This window comes from Pleurodeles waltl, chromosome 4_1 (assembly GCF_031143425.1).
Source record: "Pleurodeles waltl isolate 20211129_DDA chromosome 4_1, aPleWal1.hap1.20221129, whole genome shotgun sequence".
NCBI classification, from domain to species: Eukaryota; Metazoa; Chordata; class Amphibia; order Caudata; family Salamandridae; genus Pleurodeles; species Pleurodeles waltl.
Window position 1 is genome coordinate 395,919,532 of NC_090442.1, and position 27,367 is coordinate 395,946,898.

At 43.6% G+C, this 27,367-nt stretch overlaps 1 protein-coding gene across 3 annotated transcripts in view; it reads right to left on the minus strand.

Moving 5' to 3' along the window:
- The window catches only part of INTS13 (integrator complex subunit 13), a 196,837-nt gene that overhangs the window by 41,720 nt on the left and 127,750 nt on the right, over nt 1-27,367 (minus strand). For all 3 annotated transcript variants that reach the window (XM_069228607.1, XM_069228609.1, XM_069228608.1), the window contains one exon: nt 18,941-19,111. In XM_069228607.1, coding sequence (XP_069084708.1) covers nt 18,941-19,111 — 171 coding nt within the window. The remainder of the gene's footprint in view (nt 1-18,940; nt 19,112-27,367) is intronic.

Genomic DNA, 27,367 nt, shown 5'->3' on the forward strand with positions numbered 1-27,367 from the left:
GGTGGGGCTAGGTGGTCAAATGATGAAGCATGACACTATAATGTGTGTGAGACCACCTAGTCCGTAAAGGGAACTCCCTCTTCTGAGACACAACCATAGTTATCCCTTCACGCACATCTCCATCTAGTATTTATCTACACCTAACCGGTACGAGTATCTGAGGACGCACTAATCCAGCTGCACCCTCCTCTCCGACTCACACTTCCAGTGGATTATGGACCCCCAAATCTAGAACAATTGATTGATTGTTGAGCGCAGAAAGGAGCTACAAACTGCTGCCACATTCCATGAATTGTCGCCCCTTTTAGATGAAGTACCATTAAAGTCCTCATGTGACGAGTCCCACATCCACTCGGCGCTCACAGTCGAATTCATCAACACTTTTACAAGTGACACCGCAGGCAGGTGATGACCTTGGTTAACTCTTTTGTTATACATAATAGTTCTTTCTGTTATTTCAGACATCTGGCTTATTAGACAATGCAGGCATGACAGAGTGATTAATTTGTCATCTATTACCTCCCTCTCGCTAGCAAAGCTACATGGGAGTTTGGAAGATGTTCTCACTTTGAGGCATAAGGGCACTAAGGAACATATGTTTTGACCTGTAGCACACACTCCCTGCTGGTTGGCTGTGGATCTTTAGCATGTTTCTAAAGTGTTTGGGTGGTCAGATGTTACTTTTCTCCTCATATAGTATTGTTCAATTATGGCAGTTATTTTGTTTGCTTTGTTTCAAGTATGCCATTCTTTTTAATCAGCACTCATGACCTTTCACTATTGGAATGCCAGCCATTTACCTCTCAACTACTTTTACCTTCCCTTCCCTCCCCACACAACTGCAGTATACATGGCTAAAACCAACATAATACCATGTCCACGATATCCACACCCCGTGTCTGCGCTATATTATCTATTTTACCTGTGCCATCACCCCGCCCCTACAGCTTTATTACAAGAATCACATATTACACTCACAGAGGCTGTGCAGTTGCAGCAGCGCTGGAGAGATCAAATATTCTCTGCCAACTTTTCCACCTATGCCAGAGGTACCCAGATATGGCTAAGGGCAGGCACCACCTTTGCCCCAATAACATCTGTAGCAAACATGGACGGCTGATATACGCTTGTTGAGGGCTATCTCAATGCCATGATATACTCCTGGACTACACTTATGCACCAAACTCTGATCAGCAGGGATTCCTTAATCATCTCACAAGGGTGTTATCAAAATGGACTGGGATTTCATGGCTTCTTGGAGGAAATTTTAATAGTGTGAGGAACAGTTTTATTGCTTGAAGGCCTGGCACTTTTAAGCTGGCCTATAAGGCCTTTAAGACACGTAAATAATTTAGCATAAGAGACAAGAAGAAAAAGTAACATGAACTAGTATAATATCATGATACAAGACGCAAGCCAATTTGTAGTATGGACCATTTTCTGTGACAGAATATACTTCTTGGAAATTTTCCAGTACTCTGGTTAGCTGCTTTTGAGAAGTACATTTGCAATGAACAAGCCTAGTTTACACTTTCTTGACATCACTGATCGCCATTTATAAAGCATACATAATTTTGTCATTGTTTCACTGATTGACACATATCTAGACTGCTCCCCCTCCCTCATACGACTGCCACCACTAATGCCCAAGTGTTGACTGCTTGGCTTACTCACTGGTGTCTGCCTGATATCTGGAGAACCCTCAACCCACAAACTACAGTCTATTCCATCTACTGTAGCCCGCATAAGCTTCATGCCATTATAGATTGATTTGCGGGCTCCCAGACTATTCTTCCCCTAATAGCACACAAGGATTATCTAGGTTGCACCTATTTGGATCATAATCCCCAGTGTTTCCGTATCGACTGGGACACTGCCCCTCCTCAGATACCTGCATGGCGACTGAAACTATCTACCCAGGAGTATCCCCCCTCCCCTTTCGGTCTACTCTTGATTCTGCTATATGTGAGCATTTAATGCTGATTACAGGGTCCTCTCACTTAATTGAATGGGATGCCTTCAAAGCAGTGATAAGGGTTTATTGTTTGTATTCCACATGAAACATGAGGCAGACCCTGGACAGAGACATCTCTTGCATTTAATGAGATCTTCTTGATCTTGAAATGTGTGTGATAACAGACCCCGAGAGTCGCAATACCTTATATAAGGCACAACGCAAACACACCACACCTATGTAGCACCTTTGATGCACTCATTTTTCTGCGCACACGGCTGGATCCCATGCTTCTGCAAACAAGGCAGGCACCCTATTAGCCTAGCTCATTAGACAGGAATACTCCAGGAATTCCATGAAGACACTACACTCGTCTGAAGACACCCTCTTATATACTCAATTGTCAATCCCCGCTGAAATTACAACAATGTATAGACACACCCCTGGCTAGGACCTCCATGGCATGGGCTCTTTTCTTTCTCGTATATTGTTACCAACCATTGCTCCCGATCAGAGACAGGAATTAGATGCAGCCATCTCCTTGTAAAAAGCAGAGGAAGCCACACATGCTCTGGCTGCAGGAAAGTCCCCAGGATCCAATGGGCTACCATCGGAATTTTACAAAGCCTATGCCAGACATCTAGCTGCAAACCTCCTGCTATTATACAAGGAGGCCCTGCAAACGGCCTGCTTACCACTTTCCCTTCTCAATGCCCTGCTTATTTCTTTAACCAAACCTGACCGAGACCGAGACCCTGCGCTACTTGGATAATATCATCCGCTTGTGCTTCTTAACACAGATAACAAAATACTTGCCAAGATACTGGCTGATCGCTCGGCTCCTTTGGTCCCTCTTCTCATACAGCCAGATCAAAACAGGGTTGTACCCGCTCGCAGCACGTCCTTAAATATGCATAGGCTGTTCAGGGTTATGGAAAACGCTCCTGAATTCTGGCCAACATCTCACTGTTTGGTCCTTGGTTTGGGGAAAGTTGAGATTCCCTGTTATGGGATTTCCTTTGCAGTTTTTCTTCCTTATGAAATTGACCTCAGATTTCTTAGGCTGGTGAGGCTACTCTACACCCATCCGTCAGTGCGTGTAAAAACAGGTTCACTGGTATACGACCCTCATCTTGATACAGAAAGGCACCCGTCAGGGCTACCCTCTTTCCCCTCTACTTTTCTCCTTGGCAAATGAACCATCTGCAGTGGCTCTCTGTATACACAGACACAGCTGGGGCATCCCACTATGTGATGGTGTTCATTCATTGTCCCTATACGCGGATGATTTACTGCTCTACCTCGGAGAAGTCCACAAGATCCCATCAGATTTGATGCATGTATTTCAGACACTGGCAGACTTTTCTGGCCTCAGACTTAATTGAGAGAAATCCTGTCTTCAATCCTTCTGCGGCATGGTCCCAGACCCAGCTCTCGGTCTTGCGGGTACCCGTCTCATATGGCAGCCCACTACCTTTAAACATTTTGGCATTCGAGTCTAAAGCAACATTGCTAACATATTTAATGGCATTAAACGTTTACGGTATCCTTGATACGCCTCCAATCACTGTGTTGGAGAACGTTCTTCATGGTGGCCAGGGTGGCGCTGGTCAAAATGGTTGTACTCCCCTGCCTGTTATATCATTTTGCTAACTTCCCCTACACCTCCCTCAATCTTTTTTTCACATGTTGAGTAGCCTAACACACAACCTAATATGGCAAATACACAGTGTAGGCTGGCTCTAGGCTAACTCTAATTACCAACTAAAAGTGGCAGACTGGGAGGCCCTGATTATGACCATTACTACCTAGCCTCTTAGGTGCAGAGGGTGGCCAGATGGTTGCTGGGGTTGCAGCTGTCCAACACCACCCCTGCCTCACCTCCTTGGCATCTCCCGCAGATATTACGTTTGTTCCATCCATGCTCTAAATACCACACCCCCTCAATCACTGCTGTTGAAGATAGAGTATTGCTGCTTTAAGCTTAGTCTCTATTTCACTAAAGTACACAGCCATCTGCTCCTGCACTCCCCTTGTTAGGCACCCCGAGAAAAGGGAGAGTTTTACAATGACTAAAGAGCTTTCTTCCTGGCATGACATGGGATTGCACATACTAAGAGACTAGAATTGAGACAGCGCTTTACTGACATTTGAAACCTTGTCAGCAGTGGAAGGCCTTCCAATTGGGCACTTCCTGTGATATAATTCCCTGATTGATGCTCTTGACACTGCATGAGATAACATGCAGTTGGAGCACCCAATGCATCTCATGATTCAGTACCTACACCTCATGGGTTCAGCCCCACACCTAATGCGCTGGTTCACCAACTCACTGCGCACACATACTGCCACTTCTCTATCCTTACTGCGTGTTCGATGGGAAAACAACCTGGGCCGCCCTTGTACTGACAGGACTGGACAGCCGTAATGGAATACTCTGCTCTCATCCCACAAACGCTCGCTTTTGCCTTATCTCTTTCGACATCTCATCACAAGAAGTTGCTGGCTGGGAGATGTCTATGAAGGCATGGTCTTCTGCAGCTGGGGTATCAACAAGTAGGGAGGATACACGTGGGCTCTTCAAATATCCATTATCTGATAGCTGGGACACCATCCTAGATGCCTTCCAATCCACATAATATTAGGAAGAACCATCCCATGTTGCCATTACCGGGGACATCCCAGGACTCAGTTATACCTACTACCTAATTTCACTACACTATGTATTCCACTCCCTTCTCCACATTTCCTACTCACAGCCACTGAGACTCTTATGTCTTTCACATAATACCAATCTGCCAAAGACAGACATTACCCCTAACCCTTTTCCCAATCCGTGGGCTTGCTCACTCGTTCCACTCCCCACTATGTTACCTCTGGACCTTGCATTTCATATGCATTATTTCTCTCTCCTGCTATGGTTTATTTTTAACCTTTCTCTTTATGATTTAAAATGTTTGATATGAATCTCTGGCCTCACATAACTTAACAGTTGCAATCCAGCAGCGAAGTGGCACACTTTCATGATATTATCGATTACAGTAACTAGAATGTTCTGTTTGTGAACGTAACCAATGCAGAAAATGTAATAAAGAGATAAAAAAAATAAATATAAATGATTATTTTTCCTTCAGCCCACATGTCAACAAGATTGCTGTTACATGCTACTCCTGTTGGAAGAGCTTATGGGAAATTCTTCCTCACCGCTTAATTAAAAGGAGAAGGCTAGTGAGCCAGGCAGCTATCGCATCTAGATTGGGTTTCAGCAATGTACTCTTTTCTAGCTTACTTAAATACGTAAAATGTCGGCTTCAGATTGTGCAATATGCAGCATCTCCGCCTCCTAATTTACCTCCGTATGCTTCTGTTAAACACGTGATGGACGTTTTTCACAGGTACTAGTAAATAAACAGATCTAATTTAAAATGCTTTGCATGGTGCACAGGGTACTTGGCCAGTATGTGGAGCATCTGAGCTCTCCACTTCAGCCATACGTGCATTTTCACGTGATTTGTTCCTCTTCTCCTGCACTTTAGGTTGTGTTCATATTCAAGTGAAGCAGAACAGACAGATCTTTTCTTGGTTCTTGCTTCTAGTCCCAGGACACCAGTGTTTAAGATTTTGCCCATGTGAGTGTAAGGTGAGCTTTGTGCATTTCAGTGCAGAGTGCAGCACATTTAAGCGAGACCAATTTGCATTGCCAATGCTTGTTTGCTTTGTACAATTACACAAAAAGGTACTGATTCTTGAAAGATACTACCTATTTGGGATTCACACGACAATCAAACACATTCATCTGCATTTAACCACACAGTGTAAGAGGTATAGCAATATGAGAAAATTCACCAGCACAAGCATTTGTCAATGGTGTGTAATTAAAGTAAACACGCTTATTGAAAACCTTTTACTGAAATGGAAAAATAATTGTACAGATATCGCAATATAGCTGACAGCAGCTAAACCAGGAATATTTGTCAATTACATACCTTTTAAGTGAATAGCAACTGCAAATCTTAGATCTTGCTTGCACATGCATGAAAGCTATATCAATCTAAGAAGCAGTCAAATCTCTGCTATGTGGTGAAATATCCCCCAGTTTCTGGAATTTACAAATTTGTTTGTGAATCGAAAGACAGATGATTAAACAGGAACAGAACATCTGTTATTTAACTATGACACTTTCAGATTTGTTTATGAACAAATCAATAGATTTCCGAATTAGGATACGTGTAACTTTTAATATTAACAATAGAGCATAACTCGGCAAATTCCATGTGGCCAAAAAGGGTAGGAAGGCAAGGTGGAGGCAAAGTCATTCAACTGCTCTTCGCCCTTGTTTAAATAAATAATCAGGGAAGTGTTCTGCAAGTACTGATGGAGTTCAAGGATGAGCAATTATTTACATGTGTGAAGTAAGTATGACATGCAAACAAATGTTCTCCACCACAGTCTTCTTCTCCACGAAGATTTGCACCATGGGAGGTAGTTTACATTGCCTTAACTTTATCAACCTGTAGCACTAGTTCTATACAATTCATCTCAAGCCTAACCTTAAATGGCTGCATTGTATCCGAGTTCTTAGAAATGCAAACAGCTGTGTTTTTTCTGCTGGTTTACTCCAGCAAGATGTTCTCAGCCCCAGATAGTTGAAACGGGATACATTCCCCACTGCGTTATCTCTGAGAAGAAATTACCTTTTCTGCCATAGTTGCCAAAGCATTAGCATTCCAAACATTTATTGCCAGACCTGAGTACACTGCTTGGTGAAAACATCAAGTAGCCTATGCAAAACGTTCAGCTAGTGTTGCATCGCTCACAGAGACGGTTGAGACACCTCCTTCAGCTTTAGATAATATGACTTCAATCCAACAAAAAACAGCTTCAGATCATTAATAAAAAGGATGAAAAAAAGGAATGCTAACCCACATCCCAGCCACTTCACCCCAACACCAACGTTGGCTAGGGCATCTCAATCTGCTAATCCAGGCGATCACAAGTTATGTCTGTTGACAAGAACAAACATTTCATGTATAATGGTGATATACACCACTGTTTATCTCAGGTTAATACCTTTTCTGCACATCAGAAACAAACAAAAACTTTGGTTTTTGGACTGAATGCCCTACCTAAATCCTGTTGGCCATTACTCAGATTTGCCTCATCTTCTAACCAGTTTTGCATCCTACTAAGAAACAACTCTCCATAGGTTGGGCGAAGCTGCAACTGACAATGATAGGGGCAGGTTTGGGGCACAGAATTTCAAAATCTATTTGGTTGCACAAGCTCAATTTGTGCACCACCGGATACATAACTGTAGCAAGTTCCACATTATGATCTGGAACAGGGAATAGTTGCTCCACTACCAATACAAGCTGTGTTGTTTCAAAATTCAATTAGACCATACAATGGAATTGTCACAGTGCAATGCAAAATATAGACCTGGTCCTGTTTATAGATGATTTGGTGGGGAAATCCAGTGATGTACTCAGCCAAGACAAACATAACAATTACCTATTCATGCATACTGCCAGCAAGTCCACAATGTGCGCTCTCCTATACAAGGACAATGTAACATATATTGGCGATTTGTTCCATAATCCGAGATTTCGCTCTTTTGCAAATATTTGGGGATGTCTCTCAACACCACACTAGAAATACTCACATACCACATTATAAGGAGTGTGCTCCCTGAGTGGGAGCCTCTGCACGTCGTCCTGATCAGCCCCTGGCCCGATAAACTCATCACTAAGCTGTATAACTCTGTGCTACATGGGATAAGCAAGGATGACGTCTCTGCTAGACAACAGTAGGGTTGAGATCGAGGTCTTTGATATCATAGACAATGGCTCACGGTTGCAGACAGACAAAATACGTATCATCTAAATGTAATTAAAGATTGATATATACATGTTTACATAGAGCTTAGTATACACTGGTGCAGATGGTCAATTATGGTTTAGAACAGGGTTCAACCTGCAACAGATGTTCTAGCCCTGATGCTAATTTTCACCAACTGGCTTGGAGCTGCCCGGAGGTTGGGGGTCTTCCTGTCAAAGGTAATAGTGGCAACAGAGAACGACAGAGAATACCTTCACTATGACTTCCATGGTGGCCCCCCAAGGTTATGTAGTAGACGCCCCTCCACACTAAAGAACATTAGTGAAGAAGGCTATGGTACTGAGGTGGCATAAAGACTCAATGCAGGGGGTGGGGTAGCGTAAGGGCAGGGAGAAGACCTTGTTTTAAAAACTGTCTCAGAGACATGGGGGGTTATTCTAACTTTGGAGGAGTGTTGATCTGTCCCAAAAGTGACGGTAAAGTGACGGATATACCACCAGCCGTATTACGAGTGCCATAGGATATAATGGACTCGTAATACGGCTGGTGGTAAATCCGTCACTTTTCCGTCACTTTTGGGACGGATTAACACCTCCTCCAAAGTTAGAATAACCCCCATGGTGTTTTGTGAAGAAATGTCGGAACTGTACATTTGAACTTTGCAGTAGATGTCTTGCCCGCAGGACTTCTGGCCACCCTCATGTGCCTATGTGGCAGGTGTTGCTGAGCTGGAGGACTAAACTAGGACAACAAAGGTACACGGCATATGTATGATGGATGAAACACCCCATTAGGACTGCTAAGGGTGGAATACAGGCTGTGTTGAAGTTATGATTATACCCCGGCTTTTGCACCATGTGACCACATGTGCACAACTGCTTGTAATGGAGAGTACTTCTATATACTATACTACAATACACATATTATGAATTAATATTCATGTACTTTGACTAAGTTCTACATAGTAATGTGTGTACTACTGGAAAAAAATAAAACAAAATTAAGAAAATAAATATCGCCAAAGTATTTCCCATTAAATTGAATGTTGAAATAGGCCTTTTTAGGTTCATTATACAGATGACCAATGATCACAAAATGCCATGATGGAGGAAGGGAAGTGGCTAAAATAACTGCACTCATAAACTGTACAAATACCGCAGATCCTTATATAGAGATTAATCTTAAAGATGTTAATGGAGACCTAAGTCAGGGCTTGGCATATTTTTGTTGTGTGGTCTCCTTTTACCATCACAGTGAGCAATGGTTTACTCTCACTTGATCGTCTGCAGGATGTTTGCTCGTGCTATCTCATTATACTTTTTTTGTGTATCAATTATTTTATTGGTGGGTGGAGTGGTTTGGCTGCAGCCAAGATAGCCACAATCTAAGGGAGCTCTGGAGAGCCCGCACTTCTAACTCTCACCATCTGTAAAATAATACAAATGCATCTGGGTCACAGTGTGCCCCCAGCCGGGCTGGAAACCCAAGGGACACACTCAAACACAGTCTAACAAGATGGACAAATACGCGGTGACCAGGCCAGCAGTGGTGAACAATGGGGGAGGGGAGGGGACGCCGGAGGCGGAGCAGCCCTCTCCGGGTGCCATAATGGCAGCGACCCAAGATCTCAAGAGTTCACTTGAGCCCAAGCTGGATGCCGTCACAATTTCCACAAGATGTCAGAAAAAGTTAAATCTGGGGAATCGCACATTAACCTGCTACAATCCATGTCCAAAAAACTGGAAGACCAGGTTCAGTATCTGACGAAACATCAATTGCTCAACACAGCCAGGCTGGAAGATCAGGAAGGCAGGGCAAGGAGAAACATTATCTGGGTTGTGGAGGTCCCTCAGGGGGCGGAGGGGCCCAGCGTGGATCTCTTCTTTGAAGACTTGATAGTCAATACCCCTCTGCCCCAAGCGCCTTTCGAAATTCTTCTACATAGAACGGTCACACAGGATGCCAATACCGGCGCCCAGGCCGGGGGTCCCGCCGAGGACCATTATCGCGAGGGTGTTTAACCACAGGGATGCCATCCTCCAAGCTGCCCGCACGCACGGCGATCTAATCTTTGAAAATGCCACAATACGGTTCTTTCCAGACTTTACGTTAAAGGTCCAGCACCAGAGATGAAATTTTGATGAGGTCAAGAAGATACTATAGTACAAGGACATTAAGTACACGATGCTCTTCCCAGCTCGCTTGCGAGTACTGGCGAGGGCAAATCCTGGTTCGTTACTACACCGGCGGAGGGGTGGGATTGGGTAGAGGGCTGGCACGCACCTGGAAAACGCTCCGCAAGAGGCACAAAGACAAACCATGCCACAGATCAGCAAGAAAGAGACACAGTGGCACAACCTGCAACGAACACAATGGATCATGATCCTCCTGAGAGCTGACTCTTGCCAATGTGACATGTGCTTGGAGGGGTCTATTGTCGGACTTGCAGGTGAGGTAGTGGCAGGGGTAGGAGTTTATGGAGACCACATATCAAGCAATTTCAGCCCTGATGTCATTGATTTCTAATGTCCAAAGAGCAGCAAAATGACATGATTGTGTGGCTGCTGTGGGCGGAAACACACAGCCAAAGAATAGGTGGTGGTAAACTAGGTGTTATACAAATCAGATGTATGGTTGGAAGTGTTTGCTAAGAAGGGTTTTTGTACAAACATATTGCACTTAAATTTTGCTTGGCGACACCAGCAAGTCCTTAACTAGCTGTATTGACTCTGGGGCGACAGGCGCTCTGCAAGATGGGGGTGGGGGGGCAGATTTAAGCCTACTATGCAGGGTAGCAGGGTGGGGACGTTTAAACGGTGGAATGTTGTTGTGTGCCATGCTGTGGTGCTTCAAGAGTTTACTCTGGTCTTGCCCAACTACACTATATCCCCAGTGTTGGGGTGCAATTACAAATTGGCAGGGGTAGGAGGGGTTGTCAGGTCACGACTGTATGGGGGGAGATTATTGCACTTTCTGACGTACCATGGAGCTTAGGAGAAAATCAGATGTTAAGGTCATGACCTGGAATGTCAATGGCCTTGGTAATAAAATCAAACACACTGTAGCTCTACAATACATTAGAAGGCATGCACCGGACTTTGTCCTGGTACAGGAAACCCACTTGAAAGGGAACAGACACAAGGCATTGGATCTAATGAGTTATTCCCTTATCGCACATGCGGGCTATACGTCTAACTCCAGGGGCACAGGAATATTGTTCGAATCGTCTGTGTCCTATATACCGGGCAATACACGGGCGGATCCGCTTGGTAGATTTGTAGTGCAGACAGGTAACTGGGAAGGTCAAACGCTAAACATATGCTCTGTCTATGTGGCGCCATGGCTACATATTGAAACCTACCAGGCACTGGGTGAAGTACTGCAGGAACTGCCTAAGGGTACCCTGATTTTGGGAGGGGACATGATTGATATTATGGACCCGGGGAGAGAGAGATTGACAGGAGCCAAGAAGTGGGGAAAATGTTAGTTCACTCAAGACATTTGTGGAGGCAATGGGACTAGTGGACCTCTGGAGGGAGCATAAACCGGTGGGGAACCAGTGCACATATTTCTCGACAGTACACAACAGTTTTTCACGAATAGATTATATCTTCGCATTGCATTCCCAGGAGGGACAGTTCCCTGGGGCTACACACCTTGCACGGGGCATATCCGATCACTCCCTAGTGGTGGTTGCACTCTTGGGCCCAATCAGGGACTGGAAGTTACCCCCAAGGTTGGACCCGTGGTATCTTAAAGATGCCGCCTTCCAGGACAAAATACGGGACCGGATCATTCAGTATTTCCAGGACAATGAGGGGTTGGTAACCTCACTGAGTACCCTCTGGGAGGCTTTTAAAACCGTAATCCAGGGCCAGACCCAGTCCCTGATTGGAGGGATAAGAAAATAACAATCCCTCCAGTGTGAGGGGTTGGAAACGGAAATTGCAGCTCTGGAGTCAGCAATATTGCAGAGAGGGCAAGCAACTCGAGTAGAGTCATCGGCTCTGGCAACAGGAGCTCAGAGACCTGGTGGAAAATAAGGAGAGAAGATGAGCACTTGCCACCCAGCGTCGCTTGTACAATGTTGGGGATAAAGGCAACAAACGAATAGCCTGGCTTGCGAGGAGAGACAGGAGGAGAGACTGGGTAGTAATACTCCGGAACACAACAGGGGCAACACATACTACCAGTGAAGACATAGCTGAGACCTTCGTTGGGTACTATGCGTCCAAGATTACGTACTCATCTGAGGACTGTGCTTATCTCCTGGGGAATGTACCCCTCCGGATCCTCTCTAGTGAGCATCAGGAGGAACTGGAAAAAGACTTATAAAAGGAAGAGGTGGGACAAGCCATTAGAGTTACAATCCAGGAAAGCAGCTGGGCCGAAAGGAATACTGGTCGAGCTATACAAATGTGTAGTCAAAGACGTCGCAAAACATATGTTACATATGTTTCAAGCAGCTAGGAAAGAGGGTATCCTTCCAGTGGATCAGAGACTGGCCACTATAGTAGTAATTCCAAAGAACGGTAAAGACCCGGTGGCTTGTAGTTCGTACCGGTCCATACCTCTCCTGAATGCGGAGGTCAAGGTTCTGGCGAAGGCTTTAGCCAATAGAATGAAAAAGGTAATAACAGTGATTCACCCGGATCAGTCTGGGTTTTTGCTCCATAGGTGTACCAGACTCAATCTTAGATGCCTATACGGGGTCTTGAACATGATGGGGTCTCCCGGCCACAAAGACGCAGCTGTGCTCTCCCTGGATGCCAATATTGAATGGCGTACCTCTCGCTGCCCTTGACAGGTTGGGTTTTGGCCCCCAGTATTGCGCATGGATTCAACTCCTCTTCAGGGCCCCTTAGCGCTTTCCCGCCCATTCGCTCTTCATAGGGGAACGAGACAGGGATGCCCCCTGTCCCCAATGATTTTCACACTGGCACTGGAGCCCTTGGCTGCTTGGATTCGGCAGTACATGTTGGTGCAGGGGATTGCAGGAGGAGGAGGATGGGAGGATAGTATCTCCCTCTACACTGACGATATCCTGCTCTATGCTACACGACCTCGCACCACAGTGGACATCTTCCAGATTTTTGCTAGCTATTTTGGATACCAGATCTACTGGGACAAGTTCCTTGCTTTCCCTCTCACAGGAAACACCCCTACATTGGGATCAAGTTGGACCACCCTTGTGGTTGGGTTCTGATACCTGGGTATGTATGTAACACATAGTATGGACAGATTCATGGGAGGAAAATTTGCTTTCTCAGTTGGAGCGCCTCCATGGTGATGTTTACCACTGGCGGGGACTCCCGGTGTCCCTGATGGGATGCGCCGTGCTCTTCAAAATGATAGCTCCCCCACGTCTGTTATGCACCCTCCAGAACACCCCATGCTGGGTCCCGCCCATGGTGGTCCAAAGAATTAACAGTGAGCTGCGAGTCTTCTATGGGATGGAGGTAGTTCACACATCTCCTTGCTTAAACTCCAAAGAAGTGTTTTTAAAGGGGGGCTGGCAGTTCCGGATATACGCACCTACTACTGGGCGGCGCAATTGTGTACGATAAATGATTGTGTCTTCACAGAGGTAGACAACCCGGCATTCCGAGTGGACAGAGAGGCAATGGGTGACCGTGACTATCCGTCAATCTTATATGGTGGATGGTCGAGGGGGTGATCACCTGCCACTTCATACTCGGTGGTGCGAGCAAGGAGGGAGGCTAATAAGTTTGTGGGATTGGAGGGTAAGCTTACAAAGAGAACCCCACTGTGGGACAGTAAACTGCTTCATGAGGTCGGGAAACTGCAGGGCTTTAGGCAATGGGAGCTGATTGGTATAGAGCATCTGGGGGACGACTGGAGGGGAGGGTCGCTGCTGACTTTTGAGGACCTAGAGAGGGAATATGAGATGGGAAAGTCCAAACGCTTTAGATTTCTGCAACTGGGGCACACATTATGCAGGCACATACTAGAGGGGGAACAATTGCTGGAATCATCTCCACTGGAAGACAGATTATTGTCAGACCCCAAGACTGACAAGGCCATCTCCCTGACATACTGGAAATTAATTAATAACTCACCTGATCCTATGCAGTCATTAAGGGAGCCTTGCAAGGGTGACCTGGGGCTAATCGAAGAGAACGACTGCGTGGAAGTGAACCAGAGCACAAGAAAGGTTGCAATAAGGGCACGCTTCCGGTTGATACAACTAAGGGTCTTACATACAGCATACTACTCAGGGTCACTGCTGCATAGACTGCGACGTAGTGAATTCACTCTGTGTGCTCGGGATGTGGTACAAATCATGAACAAGGTTATGGGTCGGCACATACTGCTGGAAGTTAGATGGCTTGTCTTGTGTATCACGGGAGTAGAGGTGTGGCCCAAATATGTGAAGATCTGGATGCAGCTGACAGCCGGGGTCACCAAACAAAATACAGCAAGGGAGTGGAGAGCGAGCGGACCCACCTGGGGTATCGGAGTGGGAGCATGACCTGGACTGGTGCCTGCAGGAAGAGCAAGTGATCTATAAAAGCAGAGGATGTCAGAAGAAGTACGAGAAAATATGTCATAGCGAATTTCCTACAGAGACACAGGGGATAATTTGGGTGGGGGAAAGGGGCTTCAGGGGCCCAGGGATGGGTAGTAAAGACTAGTTTGGTGTGATTTCCATGTGATTATGCTGGTAATATTGTCACTTAATGCTATCTAGTCCAATGATGCTGTTGTATACCTCACCTGTAATGTTTTCTACGGGGTCAATGATTGTGTCAAATATTGTATGCTGGGCAAATATATATATATATATATATATATATATATATATATATATATATATATATATATAGTACCAAAAAGGAAATGTCAGCAAATTCAATGACATGCAAGCCCAACAGAATTTCACAGTAAGATACAAATGCTGTTTGAGTAACATGCATCAACACCAAACGTTACTAAAATATAAGAATGGAATAAAAATAGATTAATAGGCGGGAGAAAATAAGAAATAGATGGAGAGAAGCAAAGAGAAGAAAGTAAAAGGACAGGAGGAAAAAGAAGGGAAGGAAGTCGAAACTACAAAGCAGGGGAGAGAGGGCAGGGGGATGGATTATTCAGGCAAAGCCAAAGTACTGTAGTGCTGGGGATGGGGCGGCAGTGACAATGACGAGATAGAATTATTATCCTGACACATTATAAAAGTGTTGCACCCAATTCTTAGGGATGATATTCATGACATGCTCATAGTGGTCAGGGTGCCTTAATCTGCATTCATTCTATCAGCTAGAACTCCTTTTAAATAAAATCATTAATTCCTATGTAGGAGTTAAATATTAATACAGCGATCAATAGAAGTTCTTTTCACTTAGTTTTAAGTGCTTAATTCAATGGTGAAAGTAGATTTTTTAATAACGTCAGTGGAATAGGGAGTGTACTTTGTGCTACCTGAAAGTAAACTCATCTAGAACTGGTTTTCCTCACAGCCCTGCTCCAGAGACGGAATACACATCCTAGGCTGACGTGTTAATGGCATGGCCTGTGGCAAAAGGAAAGTAAGAATGGCGTTAACAGTAGCCAGTTAGCTGTCTGGGAGGGGGTTTGAGGGGGGAGGGGGGGCAGCTGGAAACGCAATAGGCTGATTCCACAGTTTTACTTTTGAAGTAGAAATGCCAAAAAAAGCTGTCATGAACTGCAACCAATTGAGTCCCAGAGCTACCCTAGATGACCCGTCTGTGCCCCCAGAAACCAGTTCTAGCACTGACAGACAGGAGTAAACATCATCTCCACAAGGGTATGGCTAGCTGGAGGATCAAAGCTGGTACTGTGATTAAGTCTCCTAAAAAAGGATCCAGAAGATTACAAGCACTGGAAAGTTGCAGCATGAAAGATTACCTCCCCACCTCTGTGAGTCAGAAATATTTATTTGCTAGTAACATTTACTCGTTTACGTTTCTAGTGAGTGAGTGGCATCTGTAGGAAGCTAGATCTCGCTATAGTGTGCATGTGCAAAGAGTCAAGGTATCCCCAATTAATGTGCAGGACTTGCTTTAACAAATCCCAAGGGGCTCTATTTGTGGTATTGTGGTCGATCAGCCTTAGACTTAACAGAAGGAAGTGTTGTTCACTCACAAAGTCACACTCAGACACATTCAAATAAGGAAATCCGACACCAATTTAGAAAAATAACACACATTTTTATATTATTTGAGATACCAGAATCTACAAGATCAGGTAAGTACTTTTCGAGTTAGCGATTTTTTAAAGTGTAGAAAATACAGCTGTCAAATCTAAGACATGAGCCTAGAGCGTGGTAATATTATCCTATGGGATGGGGTCACTTGCCAACGAGTTACAGGACTGTTCTTCTGGACTTAAGGTAAATAGGGGCTAAGGTTCCAGAAAGCACCAACAGTTCGGATTTACTTGGTGCCTGCTGGTGAAGGAAAGTGGCTCCTCCACTCCAAGGGAGATGCTGGCAGGTTGGCAAAGTGCTGGCAGGCCTCCGAGGCTTTTGGAGGATGCACAGCTGCAGGACGAGTCAGGTCTTTGCAATTGTCGGGACAGTAACAGGTAGGCAATGTTTGGTGTTAAAGTCTACAGCTAGTCCACAGTTCTTGCGCTGATCGGCATATCTTTGTCCTTCTTGTAGTCAGAGGAGTTTAAGTTTCTGGTGTCAGGGGGACACCTAAATACTGAATTTAGGGGCGTTTAGGGGAGAGTAGGGTAGTAGCCAATGGGTTGACTACAAGCCCTATATGACCGCTTCCAGTGGGGGGGTGTATAACCTTATCCCAGAGTTCGCTGTTCCACCAAAAACAAGATGGTAGAACCCTTCCTTCTTTGAGCACATTAGGCAGCCCATCTTAGGGGTGGGACTGGCCTGGCGGCGCAATACGCCTCCTGCATAACTAATTTCTCTCCTGTCCTAGTGACAAATGGGCCTCAGGGCAGAGGGTGGCATTCCCCAGATCTGGGGGAAGCCAGCTTCATATATCAAACGGCGGCAGAGGCCTTGAAGCCCCCAGCCCAAAAATGCTGATTTACTAGCCATCCTGCTGGAGAAGGTGATAGCACCTTCCTCCAGAGCAGGCACTGTTTCTGGCCTCTGAAAGCACGGTCTCTCCCTCCAGGGGGCCAGAAACTTGGCGTGGTGGCAAGCTGGTCAATACCAGTGAGTCAGCACACTAGAGGACAGGTAGGTTTTCACAGGACACCTCTAGGGTGCTCTCTGCGTGCATGTCATAATAAATCAAATAATGGCATCAGGATGGACTTATTAAGACAGGATGTTTGATACCAAATACCATAGGTTTCAGTGAAGCAATTATGTAGCTGGGTAACCCGTACTGACCAGTGCCCATACCATAAGATGGCTTCCCTATTCACTTGTAACGTTTAGTAATCGAACTAGACATCACAAAGGCATATATGCTCATGCAGGTATGTCCTCACATAAAATATAAGGCGCCCTGCCTCTGGGCTCTAAGGCCTGCTGTAGAGGTGACTTACATATATTATATGCAGTGACTCTGGCATGGCACACACTGAGTGTGACACGTTGTGTTTTTACACATAGATTGCACCATGTCACACAGCCTGTAATGGTAGTGTGCATGAACTTTGAAGGGGAGAGGTCCCTTAGGGTGGCATAATACATGCTGCAGCCTTAGGGAGCCTCTTTAGTAACCATGCCCTAGGTACCAGGAATACCACTTACAAGGCACTTACAGGGGTGCTCAAGTGTGTGGCAATTATACACAATTAGATTAGTTTACCTTTTTTTAGGGAAACAGCAATGGCACTGGTGACCTGGTTAGCAGTAACACAGTGCACCTTCAGTAAAAAAAAAAAAAAAAAACCTTAGTACCAGTGGCAAAATGTGGGTGCGACCATGACAAAGAGTGTACTTTCCTACAGCATCCTGTGGTTGTTTTGGGTAATGTACGTGGACTGAAAGTGAAATGTAGATCTATATTATTTCTCTGTGTTTTCCTTCACCATTATGCTTTCATGTTTTGAAACTACAAATCTTCAATTCCCCTTGTCCAATTCTAACTCTTTTGTGTCTTTTTGGTTATTTATGTTTGCTTGATCTTAAGATACTGGAATTGTATTCTGATGTATTTGCAACTTTAAAATTGTTTGATACTACTTTACCTTAACACATTTCTCTGAGGAACTGCAGCTAATTTTGCCATAGTTACCAGAATTTGAGCCGAGAATCTGCTGAAGTACTTAGTTGTTACAAACCAAGATTGTGTTTGTTAAACTTTCAGGGTTAATCCCCTCCCAAATTAACAACCCATTTTCTGGCAAATACTCAATATTGGGTACAGCAGGTAACAGGTAAGTCTATATGGTGGTGTCCTGGAGCATTAATAATCTCCTCCAGAAGTCTTTTCTCAGGTGCTGTCTGTAGCAACCCAACCCTTTTTAGTTATTGGTTTCTCCACGTCACTGACATTTCCACGCACCTAGAAAACTCTCAACAAATTAACAACTTATTCCTTCAATAAAGCATGTTTGAGGAATAGCGGTGGGACTGGATACGCCACAACGAATATTGTGAGTCATAGCTTTATAAAGCTTAAGACTCACTTGTTTAAATTACCCCCTGATAAAGAGAACTTAGCACCCCAAAATGTGTTAAGAAAATATGTACATACGATTTAAGCAATCACCGATTTCATAAAGAATATTGCAAAACTGGATAATGTATTTTGAAAAAGGGAATGAAATTAAAAGATTAATTTGTCCTGAAGGATAAAGTTGTCTATTTGTAGTGCGCACCTTGAGGTCAGTGTAGAGGTACAGGAAGCATTGAAATTACATTGGAGTACGGAGATTTTCTCCAGTTGTTACTACACCATGACACAAGCCTGATCAATAAACAATAATTAGCAAGCAGTACCAGGCGATGACCAGTCTCTAAAAGTGGGGATTTTTCAGACCCTCGCAGAGTATGCAAATAATACTGCCATAAACAACGTTAAATATGCATATCCTAGTGGTGGCAGGTGGTAGACAAAGCAAACAAGAAGAGGTAGGCACACATTTTTAGAATATTTTCTCCACTTTGTGCTACTTTAGAATGTATAGTATTAATAACATAAGTGAAAAACCATGGTTTACAGGAAACAATAAACTTACTGCTTGCATGTTGAAGATAGTCGTCTGTGAAATAATCATAGGCCAGTAGCGAGTATATTTCTCCAACTGATCTTTCGCTCTATCCAATGGAATTTCCAAACTTCCATCAATCTTGTACCGCGCCTCCAAGAAAGGTGCTAATCTGTTTTCCCTCATGAACTCGCCAAAATCCTATTAATAAGGAAATAAAATAAACTGGAGATTAGTTCTCTGACATTTAGTTAACTTGCCAAATTAATGCTGTTGGCAGCGGAGTAGTGGCACCTGGATTGCACAGTCCTATGATAAAATTATAAATATTGACCAGAGTTTACCTTCTTTGTTGAAATCATACTGATGAACAACAGCATGTATTGTGCACTCGTGTTTATCCCTGTTGGGCTAGTTCAGTACAGGTGGCACATTGGGTACAGTACAGGTGGTACATTTTTAAGCTACTGGTGTCTTCATTTAGCAAAGTTTAAAGTTAATTTATCCTACAGACCATGTTCAAAACAAAGTACATTCACAACTAAGTCACTACCATCATAATATGAAGAATAAGCAATAACAAGCAGACTAAACATGCATAACTTTATGATAACAAGGTTACTCTAGTCTGTAGGCTCTTTACCATTATCAACATGAGGGTACCTTACTAACCGTGCTTTAAAACATCTAAGGTTTGTGCACTATCATTGTGCAGGCATTCTTTCTGACAAACTGTACTCCTTGCTTCTTTACAATAATAACCACCCTCAACAGGCTGCTTTAAAAAAAAAAAAAATTAAAAAAAAAAAATAGCTGGTCAATTAGTGTTTTTGGATTACGTCTCACGGGTTGGTGATACGGGGCTGAAATAGGACTGAGCCATTCCAGGGTCATTATAAATGTACTTTGATTATAGGGCTGTGCTCTAACTCTTTACCATCCTCATGATGAGGGTAGAAAGAACCCACAGGATTGAGACTGCAGCCTTGGCAAACACTATGGGAAGAAATTCCTGGCCACATTCAGCATTGCTCCATAAGGAAGACTCAAGAGTGCAATGTCTGCAGAATGCCCATGTGTAGAGCCCAGGTAGCTTCTTGGCAAGTCTTGGATTTGGGCAGGGCTGGAGAATCCAATGAAACCTACCTTAGCTCGAATGGAGTATTCTTCCCAAATAAATGGAGGTTCAGCCAAATACTCAAGTTGAAAATGGGGTGAAGAGAGTTAATCTATCGGGCATAAGTGGCTTTAGCATTCAGATGGACTGCAACATTGACTTCAAAGGTCACAAAATGTTTGTTGGTGCAATGCAGTGTGGTGGGTCTATTGAAAGCTACTGTAGACGAGGTCCTAACATTTTTGACACGTGTGACCTACTGAACCTACATATCAACACAGCTCATGGACGTCCTTCAATGCCACTGAGGCTGTCAAACACCAACTCATAGACCTTGTGCATCTAGATCGTCAACCAGACTCTAGCCAGACTGAATAATAATATTTTTCATACTACAGCATCTTGCAAAATGAAGGTCCTCTCCTACAGGAAATCTTTTGGAACAGTGCTAGATCAGCTACATTTAAGTAAGCTGAAAAGTGTCTGCTTTTCATAACCATACTCAGACTTCCATCATGATGGGGGGTCTGCTGCTCTATGTTTGTTATTTGCATGAGAAAACTGCTACACCCACATTCTCTCCACATCTATATACAAACAGTAGGCACCACATTTCCAGGAAATGTGGCTTCCCTAGAAGTTCATGCTGACAGCTTGCAGAGTCTCTCTTTGTAGTATCTAGAGAGTCCTTAGCCAGAGCACAAGGGTGTAAGGTCACAGATGGCCAAAGATTGTGAAATAGCCCGACACAAGTAAGAAACCATGAGGAGGGGTAATGTAGCTATCATCAGATATGAAAATGGATTAGCTTAGGCAGTGAAACCTACTTTGATCAGTCTGTTGTGTTCATACCAAGGGTACACTGCAGCCACAACCACACAAAGGAGAAAATGAGGTGGGGTATCCAGAAAGAAATGAAATGAAATACAGCTTACAAAGTGCAAAAAATACCCTAAGACGTCAAGGAACTGAAAAATCCAAAACAACCCGTTTGAGGAACAAGAGCATGGCTCTCAAAGAATCCTACAAAACAAACTGAAAAAAGAGCCAAGTCTTCAGGTCCTTCCTGAATGACTGATGGCCATCTAGTTCAAAGATGTGATGAGGAAGAGAATTCCAAAGTTTGGCAGTCATAAAGACAAAGGACCTGCCTCCCCATCTTGCTCTGTGAGATGTAGATATTATCAGCTGTTTCCTATGGGCCGATAGCAATGGTCTATCCAGATGACAGCACTGAAATTTGGACCAAAAAAGTGGGATTCCGTCCATGTAAGTCATAATGAGCAATACAGAGAGCTTTAAAAATAATTCTTCGCCTAACTGGGAGCCAATGTTATTTTTTTCAGCTCCTCTGATCTGAATTTAGAGATGTCGATAATGACATGGGCGGCAGCATTCTGTCCTGTTTGTAACTTGATCAGAGAGCCCTGCTTAATATTGAGTAAAAACGCACAGCAGTAATCCAACCTAGTAGAGATTAGTGCAACAATAATGTTTTTCTGAGCCGACGCCAGGATAAAAGTAAACATTTTCTTAAAGTAGGAGGGGATGCATTAAGAAACCATACAATTTAGAAACCATACAATTTACATGGGTATCAAACGTGAGATGTTCATCTACCATCACCACGGAATTTTTAGCTACCTTTGCAGGAACAGGAGGAGAACCTAACCCAGAAACCTACCAATTGTGACACTAGACCAGGCTGAGGGATGACAAACAAAAAGAAAATCCTCAGAAATAACAGAAATTAATGCCATCAGTGACTGTACCAATGATCTGGGTGTCACCTCCATAGAATAATACACTATGTCCAAACGACTGGATTAGCTTCGCCAGTGGTGAAACATACAAATTAAATAAGGTTGGACTAAGGGACGAGTGCCTGCGTACTTTCAGATAGAAACAAGTTGAGTAGATTCAAAGCTCTGCCCATGATCCCTAGCTGAGTGAGAAAAGATATCAGGAGTAAAGGGGAACACTGAATAAAGGGATGCAGAAAAATCCAGCATAAGGAATACCGCAGACTCTCCCGCATCTGCAATGGTTCAGATATAGTCGACTGCTACCACCAGTGATGACTCTATGCTGTGCCCACTCTGAATCCAGTTTGAGAATGGTCTAAGAGATCATAACATTCAATCAAAGCAATCAGTTCCCAATTCATATGTTTTGCTAAAACTTTAGCTGAAAAAAGGCAAAAGCGATACTGGACGATAGTTCTTTAAGTCTACAACATCAAGATTAGCCTTTTTAATTAAAGGAATTACCATTGCTTCCTTCCAAGCATTACGGAAACAGCCAGATGTGATTGCAGCATTAAGTAGCAGATTAAGCTGAGAGGCAATCGCCTCTAAAAAATAATGTAGAATGTAGAATTTTAGGTAGACAGGGGTCCAGAAGAGATCCTGACTTAATTTTCAACATAAGAGGCTCTACTCGAGAGATGGAAAGTGAGGAGAAGGACAACAATACAACTGTATCAGTTAATTCACAGAGATCAATAGTAGCCTAATTGACTGGTGGCTTTAGTAAAGGCAAAGATAAAGAGAAAGATTAGATATTCCTGTTAGCCACTTCTAAGGGATTAGAGATAGATTCCAATGGGATACATTTCTGAGTGTCAGAATATCCATAAAAGATGTTACCAATCTTGTCACAACAAAAATATCACCAACTCGTCACAAATAGATTGTGATAAGTCTGTGGTTGCTGGATCATTACAGTCAGAGAGCAGATTAACTACTTCAACAATTGCTTTGTAGGATTTTGGGCCTTTATGATGTTAGAGGTGCAAAACCAAAATTTGTCCTCATAAATGGCCTGTATGTAGTCACAAATTAAACCTACAAGCTACTTTTTCCTGAGAATCATACACTTGATGCCATTTGCGTTTTTTGCCTACAACATGATGTCTCATAATTTTAAGACTGCCCAAGATCCAAGGAGCTGAGGGTTTCGCTTGTTGTTAATAGTTGTAAATGGAGTCATAGTATCAGAACACTCCATAAGCTAGTTTGGATATGTGCTGTCTCTCCTCAGGATCAGAATGAGTGGGAAAACACATGGACTTCAAGGCCAGATCAAACTAATCCATATCCACCTGTTTCCTGTTCCGAAACTTAACTTTAACCGAAGAGGCCCAAAGAGTATTTTTATGACAGAGACAGATTTACAGAGAAACTTATAGCACTATAGTCAGACCAAATAAAAAGGAATGAATGAGGGACTTTGCAAAGCGCAACACATACTACAAGAGTGCCCCAGCGCAAAGGCAGGCGGCCAGTGAGGAGTGTAATCAAGCCTACAGCATAAAAAGATGAGTTTTCAAGCACTTACGAAAAACATTCTTCTCAGAGATAAATCTGAGAGAAAGAGGAAGCTCATTCCAGTATTTGGCCACAAGAACCAAGAAGACTGAACCACCTCACATTTTCCATTTGATACGTAAGATTGTCAATGGCCTTGCTGACTGGGACAGTAAGGTTCTTTTAGGACAATATTCCACCATCCTACTGGACCAATATTTGGGCCCAGTCTTATAACAGCTGGCATGAGCCACTGTTGGTCCTTTAAACCGAATCCTCTTTTCCACTGGAAGCCAATGTAATTGTTTCCAGTACTGGGGAATGGAGGTATGATTGGGAAGCTTAAATAGGAGGCAAACTGTAATCGATTAATTAAATAATCTGGGGCCCCTGGGTACATGATATTTGTGTAATCCAGTCTAGATAGAATTAAAGTCTGGACTGCTGTTTTTTGGGCAGCCCCAGGAAGAAGATTAAAAAATGTCCTCAGCAACCTCAGAATCCAGCAGGAGGTTTTAACCACAGCTTTAATCTGGGCTTTAAAGTAAATATGCGTATCAATGTGCACCCCTAAATTCTTAGCAACCTTTGTTGGCGTGGGGGGAAGCTGGTGGGGGGTTAGCTGCAGCTTGCTGGCCACACCCCTAACCAGCCAAGCAGTGGGTTAGCACCAAATAATAAAACCTCAGTTTTCTCCAGGTTGCATTGAAGTTGATTGGTCTTAAGCCACCCCATTACTGCTACTACACAGGCAGAAAATTCTGACCTGGTTTCTGATATATTATCGTCAAAGGTCAGCAGAAGTTGAGTATCATCTGCGCATGACACCAAATGGGTATCAAAGAATTCAATAAGGTATGCCAGTGGCGTCATGTGTATATATTAAAATGCGTTGAGCTCATGGCCAAGCCCTGAGGCACTCAATAATAGAGGATTATAGCCTCAGAGTAGAACAGGTTTTAGTCACACTGCCTGTTCTCTAAGTTCAAGGACAGAACTCAACCAAGCTAGTGCAGGCCTCTCCACTCCAATGGCGGTCAGGCATTGTAACAGGATCTCATGAGAGACTGTGTCGAACACCGCAGAGAGATCCAGTATAATTAAGGCCACGCTCTGACCAGCATCAAGCACAAATTTGATGGAGTCTGTTATTTCCATAAGCGTGACCTCCATGCTGTGGAGAGCCCTGAAGCCAGACTGTGATGGATGGATAAGATTAAAGGTGTTCAAATAGATCGACAGTTGGCTATTGACAATCTTCTCAATGATTTTCGGGCCCTCCGGGAGCAGAGATAGCATTCTGAAGTTAATAAGGTAGTCAGGATTCCTGTTAGGCTTCTTGAAAAGGGATTGACGTTTGCCCTGTTCCAAGAAGTGGGGACTATCCCAGAATTAAACAAGGTAGTGAAAACCTCCCAATAGATCAGGCTTAGTATAGCTCCTAACTGCCTTACAATCTGAGGAGGGAAGGGATCCAGAAGGAAGCCTGATTTTCTTTTGGCGAAAAGGTATGTTAATTCAAAGTCGTTAGGCGATATAAACAGACAACTTGCCCTGGACTGGTGGCAAAGATATAGAATACCATAATAGACAGGGTAACCCAACATTCCCCCAAGAAATGGGTACTTAGAATTCTAATGTAACAAATATTCTCCTCCTTGAACATTTGCTACATATAGAATAGGCATCACACTTGGATTCATTATCCATTGTGTCAAGCGGATGCTTCTGAATTAAAAAAAAAAAAGAAATCTAGTACTACATAGGGAGAGATTCGTTTCCAGAGGGGAGAGCAGTAATTTTATGGTCTGTAAAGGTCCATCAGGATTTTTAAAAAATCTTTACAGTTATTATTAGCTCCTACAATCTGGTTAGCATTGAAGGTGCAACAAGTGAGCTTCAGGTTGTAATGCTATGTACACTCAAGGCTGCTTTGTATCTGGTTTTATCATGTTCCGAATAGTGTTTTCTCCATTGACATTCTAATTTTTTGCACCCCTTTCTTTCACCTGCTAGTTCTGTAGTTAACCAGCAGGCTGAAGGACATTATCTGACAGTTCCTGACCTAATTATGGGAGCAACCCTGTTGGCAGACTTTGATAACCATGTATCCATAACCTCCTTGTCAAGTATAGTGTCTCCACCTAGGACTGATTTAGTAGAGGCTAAGACATTGCTCAGTGAGGAAATATCAACCTTCTTCCAGGCTTGATTACCACATGGGTGACTTAGTTTCCTGTTGTTCAGTGGAGAAAACGAAGGGCAAGAGAAGGGAAGTAAAAAATCAGACCAAGGGACCTTCGGAGGCTTATCATAAATAATTGGCTTGTTAGAAAACATAGTATCAGCTGTGCGATCAGCCCTATGGGTAGGTCCCAAGGGAATTATAGCCAGGCTGATGGTCACCAGTGTTTCCGTCAGGTTCAAAGCAGAACCGTCCATGGGATTGTGTAAATGAATGTTGAAATCACCCAGGATAGTAAAATTAACATAGTTAATGATTTGGTGAGCAAGTGCTTGGGCGATACAATTAATAACATTTCCTGCATATTCTGGGGAGGCAATACAACAAGGTCCCAGCAAAGGAGCAGTGAGCGATGGGAGAAATGCAGAACCCCAAAGCCTCGGCTCCTGTCAGTCCTTTGATCTGAAACATAGTACATTTGAGAGATTTCCAAAAATGCAAGGGCGACCCCACTGCCCCTCTCTGTCTAGATGGACCCAAGCATAGTAAGGAGGAAGGGATAGTTGCAGATCTGGACAGGATTAATAATTGAGCCCAGTTTCCATCATAAAGAGGATATCTAACTGCTCCTCTTCAATCAGATTAAATATGTCTAAAACGTGTTTAGGGAGTGAGCGAACATTAATGAGGGCTGCTTTCAGACAAAGAAATATCTGACTTCCCAGTCTTCTCTCCGATTCCCAGATTTACTGAGGAAAAATAATGTTTGCAGAAGAAATGAGCGACAGGCCCCACACAGACCGCTAAAATTGGGTTTAACACTTCCTCCTACAAGCACCTAATCCATAAAGTTGTTTAGAGGTATAAGTTGTGGGGAAACTCACCTCTGGAGTGAAACTGGCATAATGGCTGGCGCAGACAGCAGTCCGGCTAAGGACTGGCCGAGATAGGCTTGCCTTAGGGGCGCTGAAGCCATATTTTTATAATCAAACACTAGAGTGCTGCCCAGGACCTCGCACATCCTGTATTTAGAGGCCCCACTTCCCAGCCACTGTAATGGCACTGCAGCACCAAAACAAGTCGGTGGAGAAAACTTGAAAGAAGCAAGTAAGTTTGCTAAGAAAAACTACATTTAAAAAAAAAAAAAAACACTGTTTATTAGAGACAATCCCCCCTCAGCTGGACATAAGCAGCATAAAACATTCCCTTTCAACAAGATAAAAATAATTTCACATCCGAGCTCCCCCCCAAATTAGTGCAAAATATTTCACAGCAAAATGATATCAAAGTAGGTAACATTAGACAATGAGAGATCCCAAGTAGATGGGCTCACCTCCCAGAATAGCCTAGTGCCATACTGGGAGGTTAGTAGCATTGTATTAGCTTTACGTGACAAATTATTAGTGAAAATCCATTCCGAAGTGTGTCTGGCTAAGTGAGTAAGAAAATTTATCAATTGAAAGTACCAAAAACTGTACATACTTTCAATGAGTGATCTAGACTACAGACAGGACAACCTTTCTAAATGAATATTAAAATCCCCCAAAATATTGACATTTAATTTATGAACAAAAGGTTCAAGGAGTGAGCTGATAGAGGATTCAAAGTCCGCCCTAGGTCCAGGGGGACGATAAATTAGTAAACCTGAGAAGGTAAAAGTGTCAAGAACTATCAGATCGTAAGAGATAGCCTCACAAGTGGAAGAGGTAATTGATTAAATAAACTGACACATACTACAAAAAACAACTGCCAGTCCTCCACCCTGCTTGTGTTGATGATTCTGACAATCTGGTACTGCTTCTGCAATGTCTGGGCCTGAATCAGCTGAGCCAAGGTCTCACTTACAA